This window comes from Paramormyrops kingsleyae, chromosome 22 (assembly GCF_048594095.1).
Source record: "Paramormyrops kingsleyae isolate MSU_618 chromosome 22, PKINGS_0.4, whole genome shotgun sequence".
NCBI lineage: Eukaryota > Metazoa > Chordata > Actinopteri > Osteoglossiformes > Mormyridae > Paramormyrops > Paramormyrops kingsleyae.
Genome location: NC_132818.1, coordinates 8544195 through 8561902, shown reverse-complemented (window position 1 = coordinate 8561902; position 17708 = coordinate 8544195). Strand labels below are relative to the sequence as shown.

The 17708-nt window shown below is 45.8% G+C and overlaps 3 protein-coding genes across 3 annotated transcripts; 1 reads left to right on the top strand and 2 right to left on the bottom strand.

Moving 5' to 3' along the window:
- Positions 1 to 18: 18 nt before the first annotated feature.
- On the bottom strand, positions 19 to 5631 carry LOC111834197 (jupiter microtubule associated homolog 1-like). The gene is made up of 5 exons (XM_023793237.2): positions 5435 to 5631; positions 3647 to 3789; positions 1230 to 1333; positions 849 to 876; positions 19 to 419 (listed from the first exon to the last, which is right to left on the bottom strand). Exons 1-5 carry the CDS (start codon positions 5488 to 5490, stop codon positions 280 to 282), a joined length of 471 nt encoding a protein of 156 aa, XP_023649005.2. The 5' UTR covers positions 5491 to 5631; the 3' UTR covers positions 19 to 279.
- Positions 5632 to 6218: 587 nt separating this feature from the next.
- LOC111834205 (small ubiquitin-related modifier 2-like) lies at positions 6219 to 10070 on the bottom strand. The gene is made up of 4 exons (XM_072704970.1): positions 9913 to 10070; positions 8404 to 8535; positions 7264 to 7335; positions 6219 to 6771 (listed from the first exon to the last, which is right to left on the bottom strand). Exons 1-4 carry the CDS (start codon positions 9931 to 9933, stop codon positions 6709 to 6711), a joined length of 288 nt encoding a protein of 95 aa, XP_072561071.1. The 5' UTR covers positions 9934 to 10070; the 3' UTR covers positions 6219 to 6708.
- Positions 10071 to 10362: 292 nt separating this feature from the next.
- On the top strand, positions 10363 to 15861 carry nup85 (nucleoporin 85). Its single transcript, XM_023793142.2, has 19 exons — positions 10363 to 10774; positions 11214 to 11307; positions 11419 to 11581; positions 11827 to 11897; positions 11980 to 12023; positions 12125 to 12194; positions 12293 to 12414; positions 12900 to 13034; positions 13174 to 13296; positions 13388 to 13519; positions 13651 to 13757; positions 14134 to 14217; positions 14301 to 14366; positions 14503 to 14654; positions 14788 to 14905; positions 14982 to 15082; positions 15258 to 15409; positions 15501 to 15596; positions 15696 to 15861. The coding sequence occupies exons 1-19, from the start codon at positions 10742 to 10744 to the stop codon at positions 15792 to 15794; spliced, it is 1962 nt and encodes a 653-aa protein (XP_023648910.1). The 5' UTR covers positions 10363 to 10741; the 3' UTR covers positions 15795 to 15861.
- Positions 15862 to 17708: the final 1847 nt, after the last annotated feature.

The following is a 17708-nucleotide window of genomic DNA, read 5'->3' as shown; positions in this document are numbered from 1 at the left end:
AACAGAACGCACAGCGACGACCTTATATCAATCTTTATTTTATTTAGAAATTTGCACATCAGGCATTTAACCATTTACACCGGGGTAGAATGAAAGACAAGCAGAAATTCATGCCTTTTCCAGATGGGCTGATATGGGAGGGGGGATAAAGTGCTTCTCTCAATGCTTTAGAAAAAAAGGGGACTTTTTATATATAAAAAACTAAATTCCATGGCTCACACGTAAGTGGGGGATGAAAAATACTTTGTGGAGGAAGGGAGAGGGGGGGGGGCGGACACCTCAACCCAGGATCAGACTGGATTTCCCCCCTGGAGGGTTTTTCCGGCTCGTGGGGGCTGGCGCAGGTACTGTGGTGGGCCAGGGCTGGGGGGCTTCTTCGTCCTTTGGCTCCTCTGCACTCTCTCCTTCCTCTGCGTATTCTGGGGACACGTGGCAGACGAACCGCTCAGCACGACGGCTTTTAACCGCACGAGCTAACCTGGTCTGGCGTGTGGTGCCGCCGCCCAAGGTCACATCTGCTCAGCGAAACAGAGCTAAACTCTTATCACTACACCCACGAGGAATGTTGTCCGATTAAACGCCACAATCCCTGCTGCATACAGCACAGGAACCAACTAATGACCCCTAACTGCCCATTGCTTTCAAGTTGAAAGCTTCAAAGGGTGACTCGCATCTTACCAAACTCATTCCTTTAATAGTAGTCATGCACTCCTGTTTAGAGGCTGAAAAGAGACTGGGGAATGTTAAGAGCACCGTTCAGCACCCCTCTGCCCTGTCATTACGTCCCGGCAGACAGGACGGCTTCCCCAATTCCTTCTGCTGCAGCACCGGCGATACAGCGCACTCACCAGCCTCCGTATCCTCTCTCTCTCCATCCTAGAAAAACAAACAGTCAGGCTTTCAAAGGGAATGTGTTCAAATCTCTAAAGCATCTGGTAACGGTTTAGAACAAACAGACGGCCTGCTTAGTTCCTGCATTTACCCTGTTTGCGCGGCCAGTGTGAAGCCAAAAAGCCACAAAGTGATATAGGATATTTACAGATGCCTGCAACTGGACAAGCAAAAAGGTTTCTGCCAATCAGAGCAGATGTAGGGAATAGATATGGACGGCATTACCATGCCCCAACAATCCTAGTGGATTAAAATTGCTGCAGCTTCTACTCAAATGTATTCCTCACAGACTGCTGACGTCTCGCTAGTAGGTTCGCTCTTCGAGCAGCATCTCTTACCAAAGTTGGAGCTTCGGAAACAGAGTTCTTCTGGACGGTCTGCTGGTGGCACCTTCTCAGGGGGGCTGACGACTCCCCACACAGCACACCGCTGGCTTTTCCACCTGCAGAGAAATATTTGGTTGTGGCCAGAACTGACAAACACCCGCTGAGCAGCCAGATTCACTTTGATGCACTTTAAAAAGGCAGGCCTCCACATGGCACCAATCGTACACTAACCATCCCTGCTCATATTGCAGGCCGCTAACCCCACCCCACCCCTACATACTGACGCCAGCTGACGAATACCAGCCTTCCATCGTAGTCCAAGCACATCCCCTGTAAGCGTGCTGGCTCACAGCCAAATCGTGAATCTAATCCAGACATCACCCATTGGACAGTGAGCCAGAACTCCATTGATGGAGAACAACATTTGCTCTCCGGGAATGCGGCCTAACTTCTACACAAAGAACCTCAGCAGAGTGCATAGCTATCCATCCAAAAGCAGCCATTGGGTTTGTCGTTTCAGTTTGCCACAGAACTTCACAAACAGGTCTGCTGGACGTTCCCAACGCAACACAAACACCTTGGTCTGCTTCAGTAGTTCAGCAGCCTGAAAAGCTTTTTAATAGTTCCTTCTGGGATCAAAGCGGGTTCTGATCTGGCAGCCAGGCGTGTGAGCCGTGTCACAGGGGACTCTGGGAGCCGCGTCACCACCTCAGCCAGGTGCCCTTCCGCAGCAGCACTATACCAGAAGCTTCCACATGCTGTGAATCTCACCTAAGCCGTCAACACACAGGATTGTAAACTTTTTCTTTAAAAGCTTGCTGCACAATCAGGGTGGAAATAAAATGCTATGCATTTGCAAGTTTATAGTCCTTATCACATTAAGATCTAGCTGCGCATTTGTGCACTGGACCATAGGGCATCCCGAACAGGACGGTACTACATGCACCCTCACACCGAATATAGAAAGTGCCCTGAAAGCAGACTAGCTAAGCGACTAAATTTAACCAATATCTGTATATATCAATCCTTCAAGCAGGTTTCCTGGTCAGGACTTCATGCAATTTAATTTTTAGTTTTTGGTCTTGGATTCTTGTCCCGAGTTCAGCAGGTATGGTGTCACCTAATCACTGTACAAAGGCTAGCTCTATGAGCATGTGACTCAATAATGAGACAGCCAACAATTAGGTCATCGCCTTACACATAACCCCAGTGTGTATTCCTGATAGTAATGAGGGCAGGAAGAGACGGGGAGGGGGGGGAACCCCGCTTGAATTACTCCTCATTCCGGTTTAGTACAGTAATGGAAAAAAAAAAATGGAGAAAAGTGCAGACAACTCAGTATAGGTTTCAGCGTGGACATTCCTTTGTCTAGTCAACCCCACCCCACGCGGCGAGTGCCGAGCTGAAGCTTTACTGGCCCGGATGAGCTGCTTCTCGTGCGAAACGTGCCAGCAGACGCCTGAAAAGCTGCGGCAGGCCCGGAGCACAAAGATACCCGTGCTGTACCCACCACCGAAGCAACGCAAGCCTGCTATTTATTAAGAATTCAAGGTAAAACTAGCAACGACACATACTTCCTCATACCCACCCGCTTACTGAACAAGCCTCAATCGTTTGATGTGCACCGATGAATACAGATCACAAAAACATCAAGGCCAGTGTTTGGCAGAGTAATATGACCCGTGATGTCAGAGGGTGAAGTCTGCAGTCATAAAACATGTGGTAACTTCCTGTGATTCAACGGACAACAACTGATTAAAATCCATGCAAAACCTAAAACATCCTGTCAGGATGCTGTTTTTTAATTAAACTCGGAGGAAGCCAATGGCACGCTTTGGGGGTTGGGTGAGGTCAAAACATCACCCCAGCAGCTGCAACCTGGTCTGCCACGCCTCCTACACGTGTCCATGTCTCATACAGTACGAGTGAGCAAACGCCAATCCACGCAACAGGTCTGTCGGCTCTTCTGGCACCTTCCAATCTGAGGCTCCTTTAAAGCTGGAAATTGGTTTAAATTTTTTATTTTTTTTTTACTCTCTAACCAATAGGTTGGGGCTCTTCTGCAGAACACTGTCCCTCACGCATGCTTTGAATCCCCAATTATCTTTTTGTACATCAGATTCAAAGAGATTTACGAAAAAGCAACCAGTCACAACAGTAACAAACTGAATCACAAGTGATCTTTCATCATTGCTGTAAGATGAATCTAAGGCTACAGAGACCATACAAAGAAATTACTTCATGAGAAACAGGCAGTAAGTCACTTGCCACATTATAATAACACCAATTTAAATTTTAACCCGAAGCAAGTACATTCAGCTCACAAGCAGTGACAACAATGAGAACGGGGTGGTTCCCCGTCCAACGGATCCAGTTCTTTAGAATTTAGTAAATATGGCCATAACATGGTGAACATGGTGGTTTGTTACCTGGTGGGTTGTTCCGTCGATGGGCGTGGGGGTCGTCAGGTCCAGCGAAGATATTGGAGGCCATTCTGTTCTTGCGGGCCGGTGACTTGTCCTCATCCGTGCCGAAGGATATGTTTGAGGCTCCCCCGGGGGGGCACAGCACCCTGAGGAGAGCAAGTAGGCTGGTAATTTATACACATGGGCGTATATAAAGCCCCCCCCATGAAAGGTCACGTCATGATGGACAGCTGTCATCCAGGTCTCATTTCCAATACGAACATGCGCGCCTATGCGGCACATTGTGAAGAGTCACCTGACCAAGACAAGGCAAACTAATGGAGAGGAAACGCCTTCTCCTTTAAACACAGTATCTGGTCACATTTCCATCTGACAATCGCATGGTGCCTAAACTTTCCGCCGCCACTCCCTATCACCCACCCTCCGCCCATGTAGGGTTTAATAATAAAAAAAAAGGCTGGAGACCAACAGCTGACATCGAACAGCTGTTTAGGTCGGATTGGAGACTGAAAAAAAAACACAAGTGCCCGAAGGAAATAAAAGAAACCGAGAGGAGAGAAGAGAGACGGGGGATTAGAGAGCCTTACTGTCAGGGAAGCGTCCGCTGCGCTGTTAATGTCTAAACCAGACCGAACCTCCTAAACAAACCCGGCTTTTTTTTGACAGACTAGAGGATTAAAGAAAAAAAACGTATTTTTAAAGACCCCACCCAATAATGAACCAGCAAATACTATACTGCGAGCGTGAGACGGTGAAACTTAATATAATTCTTACTGCATTATCTGCAAAAAATAGGAGAAAAGCCGACAGGAGATATTGATGGTTTAGGTCTCCGACGGCTTCAAACAGTTTTATTAACACAAAAATCTAGACACCTTTGAATTAAAGGCTGTCGAGTTAGTGGTCTAGCTGGACATCAGAGACAGATGAGGCCGAAAAAGGTGGTTTCTCAGCGTGGGGAACCGCGCTGCTTACCGGCAGCGGGGGATGCCCCGTCGCGCACGGATGCTGCAGCGTCGCCCATCATTTCGCTACTGTTTCAGTCTCATTTGACCAATGGACCTGGACCTCCGGACGGTGTCAGTTCGTATCCCGCGGTTCATTTTCATTTTACCGTACCACGGTGAGGACAGCGGGCCGACCGTCCACAGGGGCACCCATGCGACACGGCGTGCCCGGGCGGCTCCTCCGACCCGGACGACCCGCTATCTGTCCTCCGAAACTAAAGTTTAACCAGGAGACATTCCGCTTAATTAGCCGGAGAGCCGCCCTGAGTGACAGCACAGACGCAAGCCAGGCAGATCCAGATAAAAGCCAAGCACATATCCAGCGAAAGCTGAAATCCAGCTGCAATCAGAAAACTTAAATCAAATATAGCAAAAGACACAAACAAGAACTTAAAGACCGAAATTACACCCATTTCTTTAGAGTCAACTGTTTATCAGGCGGTTGAATGAACTTGGGTGCCAACCAACTAACTGCACCTTTCACGGAAATTAAAAAAATAACTGTAGTTGAGATTCCACAGTACCACAGGAATGCAAAAAAAAAAAAATCTGGACACAGACCACGCGTGCGGAAAGGCTGTATTTCCAAATAAATACAAATCATTTAACATCAGCAGGCCGTTTCCTGAAAATTTTACTTTAAAAATACCAGCCACCAATCCAGCTGCCCAGTCTTAGTCACTCAGCTAAACGTTAATAGAACCGGGCTAAGCAGCCAACTAGACAGCTAACTGGGATCCATTTTCCTTTTGTTTGTCGGTATATCCGTGACTATTTTATTTACCTGGAACTATTTTTTGAACTCGGATCCATTCCCTGGAAGGTAGTGGTCGTCGTCATCTTACGAGATAACCAGTTTATAACGATAACGATGCTAAAAAGTATTAAATACTTATTATAACGCTAAGAATATCCTATCAACCTCCCTACACCTCGCCAGCTCCACCCGACTCCCTCTAAATTGAAGTCGGAGAGGGAATGGGAATGTGGTTCGCACGAGGTCCCACCCACAATGAAACGTCTCCTTATGATTGGACAGGTCTTTCTCTTGATTGATTGCGGATTGGCTGTTTACCCCGCCGGTCACCGTAAAAGGTCATTTTGCAGCTTTTTCATCGATCCACCGCATGTTGGAAAAAACGTATCCCTACAGTTTTTCAGTGGTACCGTAATGCTAATTTACTGCAGTTTAGGATAATATATTACCGGCCACATTTTATCAATGAGAATTCTGGAGATGTTCACGAAAGCAGAACGTGTATCACGCTATACTTAACTGGAAGGAAACACTTTTTATTTTTACCGTGTAGATGCTCAAAATGAGAACAAATACTTATGGAACTAACTGAAAAGTAAAACATTTCACAGGGAAGGCTTTAGCTATAACTTAGGTAGCTTATTCTAATACAATAGTCCTACTGTCCTCTCACTGCTGTTTTTCTTTTGTATACTAATCATACTTATTTCTTATAAACCCTTTATAAACTGATTGTTATAATTTGCACAATACATCAAAACCATAAAATGTGAAAAAACAAACATTTAACGCCAGGCAAAGCTGCAGAAGATAACTTTTTTTAAACAAGAATTTTATTAGACAATACAGATGTTTAACTTAAAACCCCATAATCAGGGTTCTTACATAAAGTTGGGCTAGTCAAACTTTACCACAATGCCTTTTCTACACATATACTACTACAATATAAAAAAAAGATATAAAATCAATTTTCTAAATAGGGAACAGAAAATTAGGTCAGATAACCAGGCTACTTCTTGATGTGGATCAGGACCTACTCGAGTTCCAGGGGTCTCTTTGTGTTGGAGGGTTTGCCCATCTGGCAGTATTGCGCTTCACCAGTAACTTTCAGTGTTTAATGCCACTTCTACTAACTATATGGTTTTTTACAGTTGTTTATGTACAAAAAGAATGAAAGCAAGACTGAGCACTATACAACAGCAGTTATGTATAACTGAAAACTAAGTGATACCGTTGAGTGGTAAGAGCGGAGGTGTGTAATATCGGAAAAGCGGGGGTGAGGGGGGGGACAAAGGATGACTTTAGCAGAGGCCTCCTGTCTGTTGCTGAAACACGTCGATCGTATCTTCATCCTCCATTTCCAACTGTTGTGGCAGAGTAAAATAAATCACAGCTGCAGTCAGAACACCACTATAAACATGAGGAATATCCACATTACCAGGCATAAGCAACCGGCTTGCTGCCCAAACACATGATCTGCTGCTGAAGGTACAGTCTCGGGACTGAACACTAGTGTTTGGAGTCATTTTTGAAATCACAACTACATAAACGATAAACTACATAAAAGATAAGATTAACTCTATTAATCCCATGAAGGGAAATTTCGGTGTTATCCTGTCCATACCTGCTGCCATCAGACAACATGAGCACAGTATGAAAGAACAGAAATATATAAACAATGAACAAACAACCAAATGGCAGCCGTAGTCGAAGTCCTGGGATTGTAAATATTTATGTAAACATTTCCATTCATCTCCCATCACCATTAATTCAGGGTCACGGTGCTTCTAAGCACATGGAAAAATCAAACTTGTCCAGGTGTGTTTATGCACTCCGATGTAAACACTGACACATACCTGTGCTGGTGTGTCTGTCTCATTTATCGGCTGGCCGTCAAACCGGAAGCGAATCTGCCTCATCGTCAGCCCCTGTAGAGAAGCGGTGTCTGTTTATTGAAGTCTCCCTAAATGGATATTCAATTGCTCTTATTACTGTAACATGGAAACCTAAAAAGGTAAGGCAATGTGAACCGGGACACATAAAGGGACATCAGGCAGGTATACCATCATCGGGTTAACTAGAACAAGAATGCCTGTTGTCACTAGTCTACAATTATACATTTTTCACTATTGTGGCCAACCTATATACTAAAATGAGAATGCTATAAATATTTCACTGTTTCATATAAAGGGGGAAATGCTTTTTTCCTCCCCTTTCTTTTTCTGGAAATTCATATCTATTTTTATGTCTTAAAGGAAAATCGGATACCATAGTGCTACAATGAAATGTCTAAAAGTAATAACCACAGATAAAATGCTGTGTCTGTCAAGCAATTTACCGGTGTGTCTTTATAGTACACAACAAATGTCAATTTGTCTCGAGATGCCACTGACCCACCCAGTAACACTAAAGTGCTACGAGGTGGTCAAAAATGTAAAGGCAGGTTTAAGAGAAATGCAGTGTGAATCAGAACACAATCCTGGCTTACAGCAGAGGCAGAGACAGCCATGCTGGAAAGGACAGCCTAACTTCTGCCACTGAGAAGGCAAAATGCCCAGAACTGCTACAGAGCCGTGCCAATCAGCCATAGGAAACAGCCCATCCGTAAAGAGCAACTGCTATTCCCAGTTACTGACCAAGGTATGTTTCCTGCCTCAAAGGCTCCTAAGAATGAAACATATAAGCAGTTTCTTATCTATGCCTTTAACGATATGCATTATCTCTAGAAAAAGAGCCAACAGTAGGACTTGTATCCTTCCCTTTAATGATTAAAAACAAACTAGTCAGCTGTGTATCATTTCGCAGCGCATCATGCCTGCGAATTGAGCTGCATGTGTCAGTGGACACTCATATCTTCACATTCATTTATTTGCAGCTTATTGAAACTGTGGGGTGGATGTTATTGGAAATGTTTAAACATCAACTGTTAAGACGGCAGGATTTTTTTTAAACAAAAACAGGTTTTGGTTTGATGAGGCCAGGAAGCCAAATCTTACCTGCCTCTCGCAGTACGCCTTCATCAGCTTGTTGAGTGGCGTGTGCCTCTTGATCTTAAACTGCACCACAGAGCCGTCCTGACCTGCCACCTTCAGGTTAATGTGGTCATTGTTTTCCGTCTTCACCCCTTCCTAGAAGGAATGCAACTGGCGATGAGCTTCCTTATCAAAATCACAACATGGAGGGGAATCAAAGCTCTACATACAGGTACAATCAGAAAGAACTGATGACAATGTGTTACCTCTTACAGCTCTATTACTAAAATGTTCAGGAAAGATTCTTTATAAAATGAATAAAGGCCTATACAAACCAATGGACAGTAGGTAAAAAAAAAAAGATCAGAACTGATGGCTGGGTTTAAACACGTATAATGATTTCATATACAGAATAACTAAAATTATTCTGTATATGCATTTCCAAAAAAATGATTCAGAATGATTCTCTTCGGCTGCAGCAAAACGACCATTTAATAGCATAGCGTGGCTGTCCATCTTTTTCCGATTTAAACAATTAACTTGGAAAATTCCAAAAAGCATCAAACAAAAACAAATGGATTTTCCCCACACAAGCAGAAGTCTTCCCACTTCTCCAGCTTCTTTTAAATAGTACAGAAGGTTGAAAATTCATTTAACAGCAACAGAGCGGACACACCCCCTCATAATTGAAATGCCCAGTCCTGTAGGTGGCACTACATAGGAGGCAACGTTAGGGGACAAGGATAAAAGCAACTGTTGCGTGAGCTCCGCTTCATAAAAACAATTATAGTACAGAACTGAGGCCGGGAAACTTCATCTACGTTATGTAAATAGAACTATAAAAGCAATATTTTCAGCTTTCACGTCAATAGATTTGATCACAATGCGTGCTGTATATGTACAATTAGATACAAAGCGATTTAAAACATACATTGAACACAGAATAAAAATGAGGGAAAACTTAGCTGCAAATTTATCTTGGTCACAGTTAGATTACAGATATACTTTTCTACTTTACGTTTTTAAGCAGTGAATTAATTACTAAACAACAGTGTAAAATGAAGAGAAAAAATAATAATCAAGCAAAATGCGCCAAACGTCAACTGGTGAACAATTACAATCGTTGCCAGGTACTTCAATATTTAATAAGTAATTGCATGCTTCAGTATTAACAGATTTAAGTATTATTGTACTTGTTAACCAAGGCCTGCGAGATACAATTAGATGAGAGCATGATTCAAAGTGATTCAACTATTAAGCTTTTGAATGAAATGGCTGCAACTCACTTAGCATGTATTTATAAACATGTACACTGTAAACTTAGTTTTTCACTCAATTTTAAAATTTGCCAACTACATAGGACAGCAATTTAGCTAACAAGCTACCCAGCCGATTGTGAAGGCGCGTTCACAATTCTTCCGGTATTTCATAATTTATTTAGTCAGCTGTTAACCGCCCTACACACAATACAGAAACATTGTATTACTTTTACAATATTTCTACAGCGCTCCGTCATTTAATTTAGTTACTCACCTTGGGTTTTTCGTCCGCCATGGTTATTCTCTGCGCGGTTCTTTACGCCGCCACACAAAGAGTTTGCGTGAACGCGCACGTCACCGCCCACGTTCAAGAAGCCGGTCTTACGTGCGCGGGCATGATTATTGACGCCGCCTTAGCATTCAAATGAAATTGGTCGAATTAGGTCACGAGGAAATGTAATCGGCGTTGGCCTGGGCGGGAGTGACTTCATGCGCGTCGACATGGCATTCGCCAGATCGCGGAATATCACGTGCACGCGCACACAGAAGCTGGGTTTTTAAAAAAACGTCTCTCTGATTTTTTAAATAGCAAATAGAAACATATGATTGTTATGTTAACACTAAACACGCCATACTGTTATTTAAAATACTAATTACATTAATTTGTAGGAAGTATGCGTTGTACAATTATTTTATGGAAAGGAGAAGGTTGAAAGCAACAGTGGCCATCTTGTTTTCATGTCATGGTTACAAACGTTTCACCCATACCCCACCTGTTGCAAATGTTGTTAATGACTATATTGAGTATTGACGCGGCACGATGGATCTAATACTGTGGAAAAATTTATTTGGGTTTAATAGAAAATGTTTTTATGTGTTGATATTCATGCTATTAAATTAAATACCAGCACATGAATAATTTTCTAAATATTTTACTCAGGCATATGATTAGTCTCCCGTCAAAGCCCGGGTAGAGGTCCTTCAAGCACCGCACCAGCGGCGCGCAAATCCTGTAGTCTTTCATTTAAACTGCCTATATGTGTAGTTTACACATTCGTTAAAACCCAGGGATTTTTGAAGTGGAATACTGTATTTCCATTAGGATGGGGGAGGTTGATGTCGATCCGATAATTACGGTACGTTTTTCTCCCGCATGTGTGACTGTGTCCATGCTTCGCTTCAGCATTCTTGCATGCCGCCGCCACAGAATCAGGTTTCTTGCTGTTGTGTAGATGTTGGCTAAAAATTTGAACATAGAGACAAGAAAAAGTTAAACTGTCCCCCTTTAGAAAAATTATTACAACTGTTATAATATCGTAAGATTATTTAAAATAACTTTAGAACACTGTTATTAATCGCTTTTCAGAATTAATAACATTTTACAGTGCTTGTGGTTTAGTTACGGAAATAGCAATTGTTAGTAAGTTTTAGCGAGATTTCCTTTAAAGGTAAAAATAATGATTAAAAAACTAACCCGTTTTCCACTAGTGCGCCGAACTTTCCGATTTAAAACAATAAAACGTGATCGGCACTTAATGCTGATGCGTATGACATTCCGTTTGCTTTACTGCATAGCTCATCCCCGGCATCGATTCCGGTCAGAGACACCTGGGGTTCGCCTGGGGACCGGGAGACCTTCTCACCTATGAGACACAGTACAAATCACAAGGTACCTGTCTGCACCTTCGACATTCACGAACACAGCACCCGTGTTTCGCGTGGTTCACATATTATCATTGTCTTTTCTCCCATTACGCATCACTGCCATTTGTTCTAATAGGAGCTGGAAGTGTCGGTCAAGCCTGTCCGTTTGTCCACGTGGTTCGGAAAGATGAAGACATATACTCTCCGATCCTACGTAAACTTTTTAATGAATCCCATTACATCTTCGTGGGGCTACAGAGGATCAAGGAAGAGGTCCCCAGCAAAAACAAGAAACCTCAGTATGTCATCAGTTCATTTTCTGAGTGGTGTCTGATTGTTCTAATCCAAATACAAACCAAACTATAAATTGGCCCATTATAGAACTGAAAAAAACACTAAGGGTAGTTTTTAAATGTGCAAAATGTTTAAGAGTACCTGTTTTGTGTTCAGTGTGGGGGAAAATGCGGTTTTACAGCTAAGCGGGCACCATCATTTGATATGTTCAAAACAAGGAGGCTCTTTATAGCCTGTTCTTTACTTTTAGGTTTATCAGTATAAGCAAGAACTATAGATCGGTGATCAGAGCGTGCATGGAGGAGCTGCAGCAAGCTGCAGGTATGTACACATGCCTTACCCAGACTCTGCCTTTAACGACATGCTGTCTGGCAAACGCTGATGCAATGCTGTCCTTACCCAGTGTCCACCCATGACACAACGTTGGCAACACAGTATGGAAATCAGGTAAGAATAATCGGCCGCATTCTTAGACAGGGTGTACTTAGCAAACAAGGTCACTTATGTGATTTATTTAAAAAAAAAAAAAAAAAACCTCGTCTTCACAGGTATCAATCCTACTGGCCGTGGAGCTGATCTGGAACCTCTGCGAGGTGCTGTTCATCGAGGCAGCTCCGGGTAAGCTCTGTCCACCCCGGGCAGGCCGCCCACGGTGAGCTCCTTCTGGCGTGTGTGTCCGCGCTGCGCTGTTTCTGAGGGGCTGCGTGACTTTGCAGCCGGAGCCTTGCTGCGCCACCTGCTGGACTGGGTGCGGCTACACAAGGCCGACGTGGACGAGAAGGCACAAGAGGTGCTGCAGAGTGAGAGCCCAGTGCAGCACCAGGCCTACTGGGATGTGGTACGTGGTACAAAAGCCCCGTTTTGCCTCACCTTGTTACACAAGTACTGCTTTGATGGTATGTCGTTGAATGGACCGAGACTAGGGCTGGGTAATTACTTGAATTTGAATTACGATTTAGGGTTCCAGTGATTATCAAAACAAAATGATCAAGATAAAAACGATTATCGTGCCACATTTCATTTTACAGTGATGCTCCTGCATTGTTTTGCGTTATAAATTCAGCGTGTCCCTTTCCAGCCCCCTTTTGTTTGTTTCTCAGGTGAATTTCATTTAGAGTTTAAGGAAATACTTTTAAAAAAGACAAGTTTTTTTAAGCTCAATAAATGTATGATATTTGCAAAGTCACTGATTAATCGTGATAAATAATTGTGATCTTAGTATTGGCCAAAATAATCACGATTATTTTTGCCATAATCGAGCAGCCTTGACACAGCCACTTGGTGACTCAGGGTACCTTGCACCTGCTGTCTGCCCCCACACAGGTAGTGTGCTACGTGCTTCAGGGCCGGATGGAGGAGGCGGCACAGATGCTGATGAAGCAGGCCTCCCAGCAGCCTGCAGCCAGGGCTGCGTACAAGCTGATGGACACCCTCCTCACGAAGATGCCTGTGTACAGCGTACGTTGCCAGAAGCTTCGTAGAGCCATGCAGTACTGCTCGCCATTCCAGAGCCCCCTCTCCCAGTCACCTAAACATCCCACGCTGCTGCGCGGAGGTGCGTCTAAAAGCCTGTGGTGTTTGTCACGTGACCTCACAGCCTGGCGGGACGCAGACGCAGACGGAGTTTGATGTCAGGTGGCGGCAGTGGCACCAGGAGTGTAACCGATGCTTGGAAGATGGATCTTTTGCCAGCTACTCGCAGTTGGAGCTTATCTGCAGGGTAAAGCCTGAGTGTTGCGACTGAAAGCAAAAGCATCACGGTATCAGTCTGTGGTTCTGGATGATAATGATGATGATGATGATCTGCGCAGATCTTGGTCGGGGATGAGGATACCCTCCTGGCCCAGAGGGAGCGCCTCAGTACATGGTACCATTTCCTGGTGACACGTCTGCTATACTGCCATCCCATCGTGAAGCCTACAGAGCTGCATTACTATGCACAGGTACGGTCTGTGTGCAGCCGTGACTGCCGGCCCCGACTGAGTGCGTGACTGACGTTCCGGCGTGTGAGACACTGTTGCTGTTATGAGCAGCCGAGGTGTAGACGCTGGGTAAAAGCCTTCTCTGGCTCCAGGCGAGTATGGACATGTTCCTCGATGCCCGGAGCGGCCCGGAGCCCCTGGACAGCATTCTGCTCGCTGCCTTCGAGTTCGACATTCACCAGGTCATCAAGGACTGCAGGTCAGAGGCTTTGTGGCCGTTCAGATCACAGCGATTTCAGATACAGCCGCTCCCCAGGTTATGATGGGATTATGTTCCGATAAATCTTATCGTAAGGTGAAAATGCATTTTAATGCACTACACCTAACCTAATAAACATCATAGCCTAGCCTAGCCTACCTTAAACATGCTTAGAACACTTACATTAGCCTACAGTTGGGCAAAGTCATTTAACCATCATAAAGTCGAAATATCGTAACACGGACCGTCGTAACCCGGGGAGCGTCTGTATTCCCAGGCTGATGGTCTCCCATGGTGGATATGCAGTTCTGCAGGATGGACGTGGGGACCTTCTCCCAGGTTTAACGGTTTTGTTTCTTTTTTTTTCCCGCACCAGCATTGCCCTGAATAACTGGTGGTTCGTAGCTCACCTCACCGACCTTCTGGATCACTGCAAGCTGCTGCAGTCTCACAACCTCCAGTGAGTGGCCCCGTCGTCACTCCACAGCCGCACTGCGCCGCCACGTCGTCCGTCTATAACCGTTTGTCGTTCTCGTCACGCAGCTTCGGCTCGAATCTGAGGGAGTTCCTCCTGCTGGAATACGCGTCTGGCCTCTTCACTCATCACAGGTTCGCTTCTCAGTGTCCCTCCGCTCAAATTGCTGAGCAGTCGGACTTTGTCTGAACTCCCCTGTGATGCATACACACGTATATGTAGCACGTGCTTGTGGCTCCACTTAATGGACGGCACCTTCCGTCCTCTCAGCCTGTGGCAGCTGGCAGTGGACTACTTCGACCACTGCCCCGAGTTTGGCAGGGTCTACCTGGAGCTTCAGATAGAGCGGGTGCCTCTGGACACTGAGCACAAGGCTGTGAAAGTGCTGCGCATCTGCGAGCAGCGGCAGATGGCTGAGCAAGGTGTGTCTCACACACGGATACCCGTCTACGTGTCTGAGAGCCTCTGTGTGTATGAACTGATATTTTGGTCGTGCCCCAATCAGTCATCACCACCCCCCCCCCCCCCCCCGTCACTCCTCTCCCCCACCGCCAGTGCGCAGCATCTGCAAGATCATGGCCAAGAAGGCACTGAGGAACAGCCGGCTGGGCTCGGCTCTCTCCTGGAGCATCCGGGCCAAGGATGCCGCCTTCGCCACGCTCATCTCCGAGAGGTGGGCTCCCCCTACAGGCCGCCGCTCTCCCCGCACACAGGCGCCGCCTCACTCCCGCCATTCCCTCGTTTGCCAGGTTCTTGCAGGAGTACTGCAGCCACGGGACCTTCTCTGACCTGGACCTGATAGACAACCTGGGCTCAGCCATGCTGCTGAGTGACCGGCTCACCTTCCTGGGTATGAACCCCTGGACGCTCTGGGTCTCTCTCGCACACTTCTCAAGCTCCTCCACTGTCATACACAATTTGTCACAGAATTGTGCATAACCCTCCCCCCCCCTCCGCAGTACCAGAGATTCCCCGTGTTTCCCTGCTCGCCTCCCGTCTCTATCGCTGTCTATTCACTCACGCAGGGAAGTACCGCGAATTCCACAAGCTGTACGGCGAGAAGCGCTTCGCCGAGGGTGCCCGGCTCCTCTTATCGCTCATGACGGCCAAGATCGCCCCCCGCAACTTCTGGATGACCCTGTTGACAGATGCACTGCCCCTTCTGGAGCAGAAACAGGTCAGCAGTGAACACCCCCCCCCCTGCTCATCGTGGAGGAATTACTCTCACTGACACAGCCTCCTCACTTTTTTTTTTCCCCCTCCCCAAGGTGATCTTTTCGGCGGAGCAGACCTACGAGTTGATGCGTTGCTTGGAGGAGCTCACGGCGGACAAGGCAGCACAGGACGCTGATCGCCCCCTGCAGGTAGGCCGACTAAGTGCGGGGAGAACAGGCCGCATGTGGGAGACCTGGAGAGCGGGCCGATGGGATCTTAACGGGCCTTCGTGCTCACGCATCTTGCAGGAGGACGACATAGAAGCCACCAAGGTGGAGCTGCTGCGACTGGCACTTGCCCGAAACTTGGCGCTGGCTATCGTGAAGGAGGGCACCATCGAAGTCTAGGCATACAGCCTCACATGTACATAAAGAGACCACTGGCTTTTCCATAATAAACATTTGCTATTATCTGCATGGGTTCCGCCTCCATTTGAAAATGCTTCATAGCACATCGACTCTCCGAACTGCCCTCAGCCTACATAAAAGATTTTGTGAAATTTGGAACAAAGAAAAAAAAATCTCCCATATGACATTGATATCACTTCTGCATTAGTGGGCAAAGATCATCCAATGCTTTAACACACATACTAAATAATTTCACTGCACAACCACACAGTATATTACTGATCGTTTAAGACCGGTACAAAACATCTTTATTCAAACAGTTGCAATTTCAACATCAATTAAGATACAAATTCTGTAGTACAAAAGTGGTTTTCTTCTTAACTTAAACTTTGACTTTCTATTAAATGTACATCAAGACCCAGGTTATAATGGAAAAAAAAAAATGCTAAATGTACTCAAACTCCTGGTCATATTCGAAATGTAACTCAAAATATTTGGTCATCACAATAAAGCAGCCTGCGTGAAAGGCCTGTAAATGTAATACTGAAAACACCGTTTGCTTAACCTAAAATGTGCATTACACATTTAAGTTTGGCAGCCTGGAGGTGATAGTAACCTATAATATGAAAACAGTCGTTACAGGCAGGATACGCACATCTTGGGAATGAGAGTAAGGTGCTCAGCAAACAGGCTTTTTATCCACGCTGGTGAAGGCAATTCTGTAGAGTATGCGTATACGTGAACGGAAGACATGTCGGTCTCCTGCGGGTCGGCAGACTCCACACACCGCTCTATCCTCAGAGGTCAAGGGGTCCTGCCTCCCCCTCTAACAGTCTAAGCACAAAGAGCCTGAGAACCAGACAGAAGGTGGAATCAAAGCTAAATCTATGCAGCTCTGCTGCAATCTTCCCTGCCTTGTGGTGTGTGGATAAAGCTCAACAGTCATGAACCTGCCCTAGGCTCAGAGCACTTCATTAAAATAATCACCATTAGCACCAAATACGTTGTCACACCCTGGAAGACGAGGGGAAGAAAATACTTCTGTCTTATGGTAAAAATAATGTGATGCTACTGAAAGTATTTGTCAGAGTAGAACACAGCTGAAGATCAGCTTTCAGGCTTGGAGTAACACCGGCTGAGACGGAGTACAGGGTGGTAGGTAGGGCCACGGAAGGCTGTACTTATTCGACCTCTGGCTGACCTATAATAATGTAACAGCAACTTAAATGCCCCAATTCTGTAGCATTAACATGTAGTTTAAAAACCCCGCCCAGGTTGGGGTAACGCGGGCGTTTCCGAATCACGTTATTGCTGCTCTTGTATCGCCACTGGGTGTTTGCAGCCGGCTCATCTTACCGCACCTTCCCGGGCGAAAGCTGACGCTGCCCTCAAGCCGTCACGCTACCGACCGCATCCTGTAGCCCGAGAGTCTCCCCTGCTGCGTGTCGCCAGTGTGCGGGTTGTGTGAGCTCTGCCCGTGGCCGAGAGGACGCCAGAACATCGTCAGCCCTCTCTCGCTCACCTAAAACGCTCTTAACTAATACCGAAAGTTTAGCCCAGTTCGGTATCCTATCGGCAAACTGCTGAGAATCACAAAGTCGGAGGCTGAACTGCATATGAGGCCAGAAATACGAAGCAAAACCACCATGACTTACACATCCCAGTTGACTTTCACGCTTCTCACGAGTAGCACTGCACCTCTTCACTGGAAATGTTCCTTTCCAATCGGTCTGGAGATAAATACTCTACATTTCATGACCAGTTGCTGGCGGATTCCGCCACCCAAACAACGTTCTCCGGAGGTTCCGGCTGGGGTGTTAAATCTTCAGATACACTGTTGGTCTCTCCCCAATAACTCTGAATAATTCTATTTCATATGCAAAGCAAACTTCTCCACACTCCCACCTTCCGGGT

What these genes read in the sequence shown, in the direction of transcription:
- LOC111834205 (XM_072704970.1), bottom strand. Translation starts at nt 9,933, where the DNA reads ATGGCGGACGAAAAACCCAAG. An exon ending in TGGCGGACGAAAAACCCAAG is followed by an intron (nt 8,536 to 9,912) that starts GTGAGTAACTAA and finishes CATTCCTTCTAG; the next exon opens with GAAGGGGTGAAGACGGAAAA. An exon ending in AGGCGTACTGCGAGAGGCAG is followed by an intron (nt 7,336 to 8,403) that starts GTAAGATTTGGC and finishes GCTTCTCTACAG; the next exon opens with GGGCTGACGATGAGGCAGAT.
- nup85 (XM_023793142.2), top strand. Translation starts at nt 10,742, where the DNA reads ATGGGGGAGGTTGATGTCGATCCGATAATTACG. An exon ending in ACCAGGCCTACTGGGATGTG is followed by an intron (nt 12,415 to 12,899) that starts GTACGTGGTACA and finishes GCCCCCACACAG; the next exon opens with GTAGTGTGCTACGTGCTTCA. An exon ending in CTGCAGTCTCACAACCTCCA is followed by an intron (nt 14,218 to 14,300) that starts GTGAGTGGCCCC and finishes CTCGTCACGCAG; the next exon opens with CTTCGGCTCGAATCTGAGGG.
- LOC111834197 (XM_023793237.2), bottom strand. Translation starts at nt 5,490, where the DNA reads ATGACGACGACCACTACCTTCCAGGGAATGGATCCGAGTTCAAAAAAT. An exon ending in TTTCCGAAGCTCCAACTTTG is followed by an intron (nt 877 to 1,229) that starts GTAAGAGATGCT and finishes TTGTTTTTCTAG; the next exon opens with GATGGAGAGAGAGAGGATAC. An exon ending in GAGAGAGGATACGGAGGCTG is followed by an intron (nt 420 to 848) that starts GTGAGTGCGCTG and finishes ACGTGTCCCCAG; the next exon opens with AATACGCAGAGGAAGGAGAG.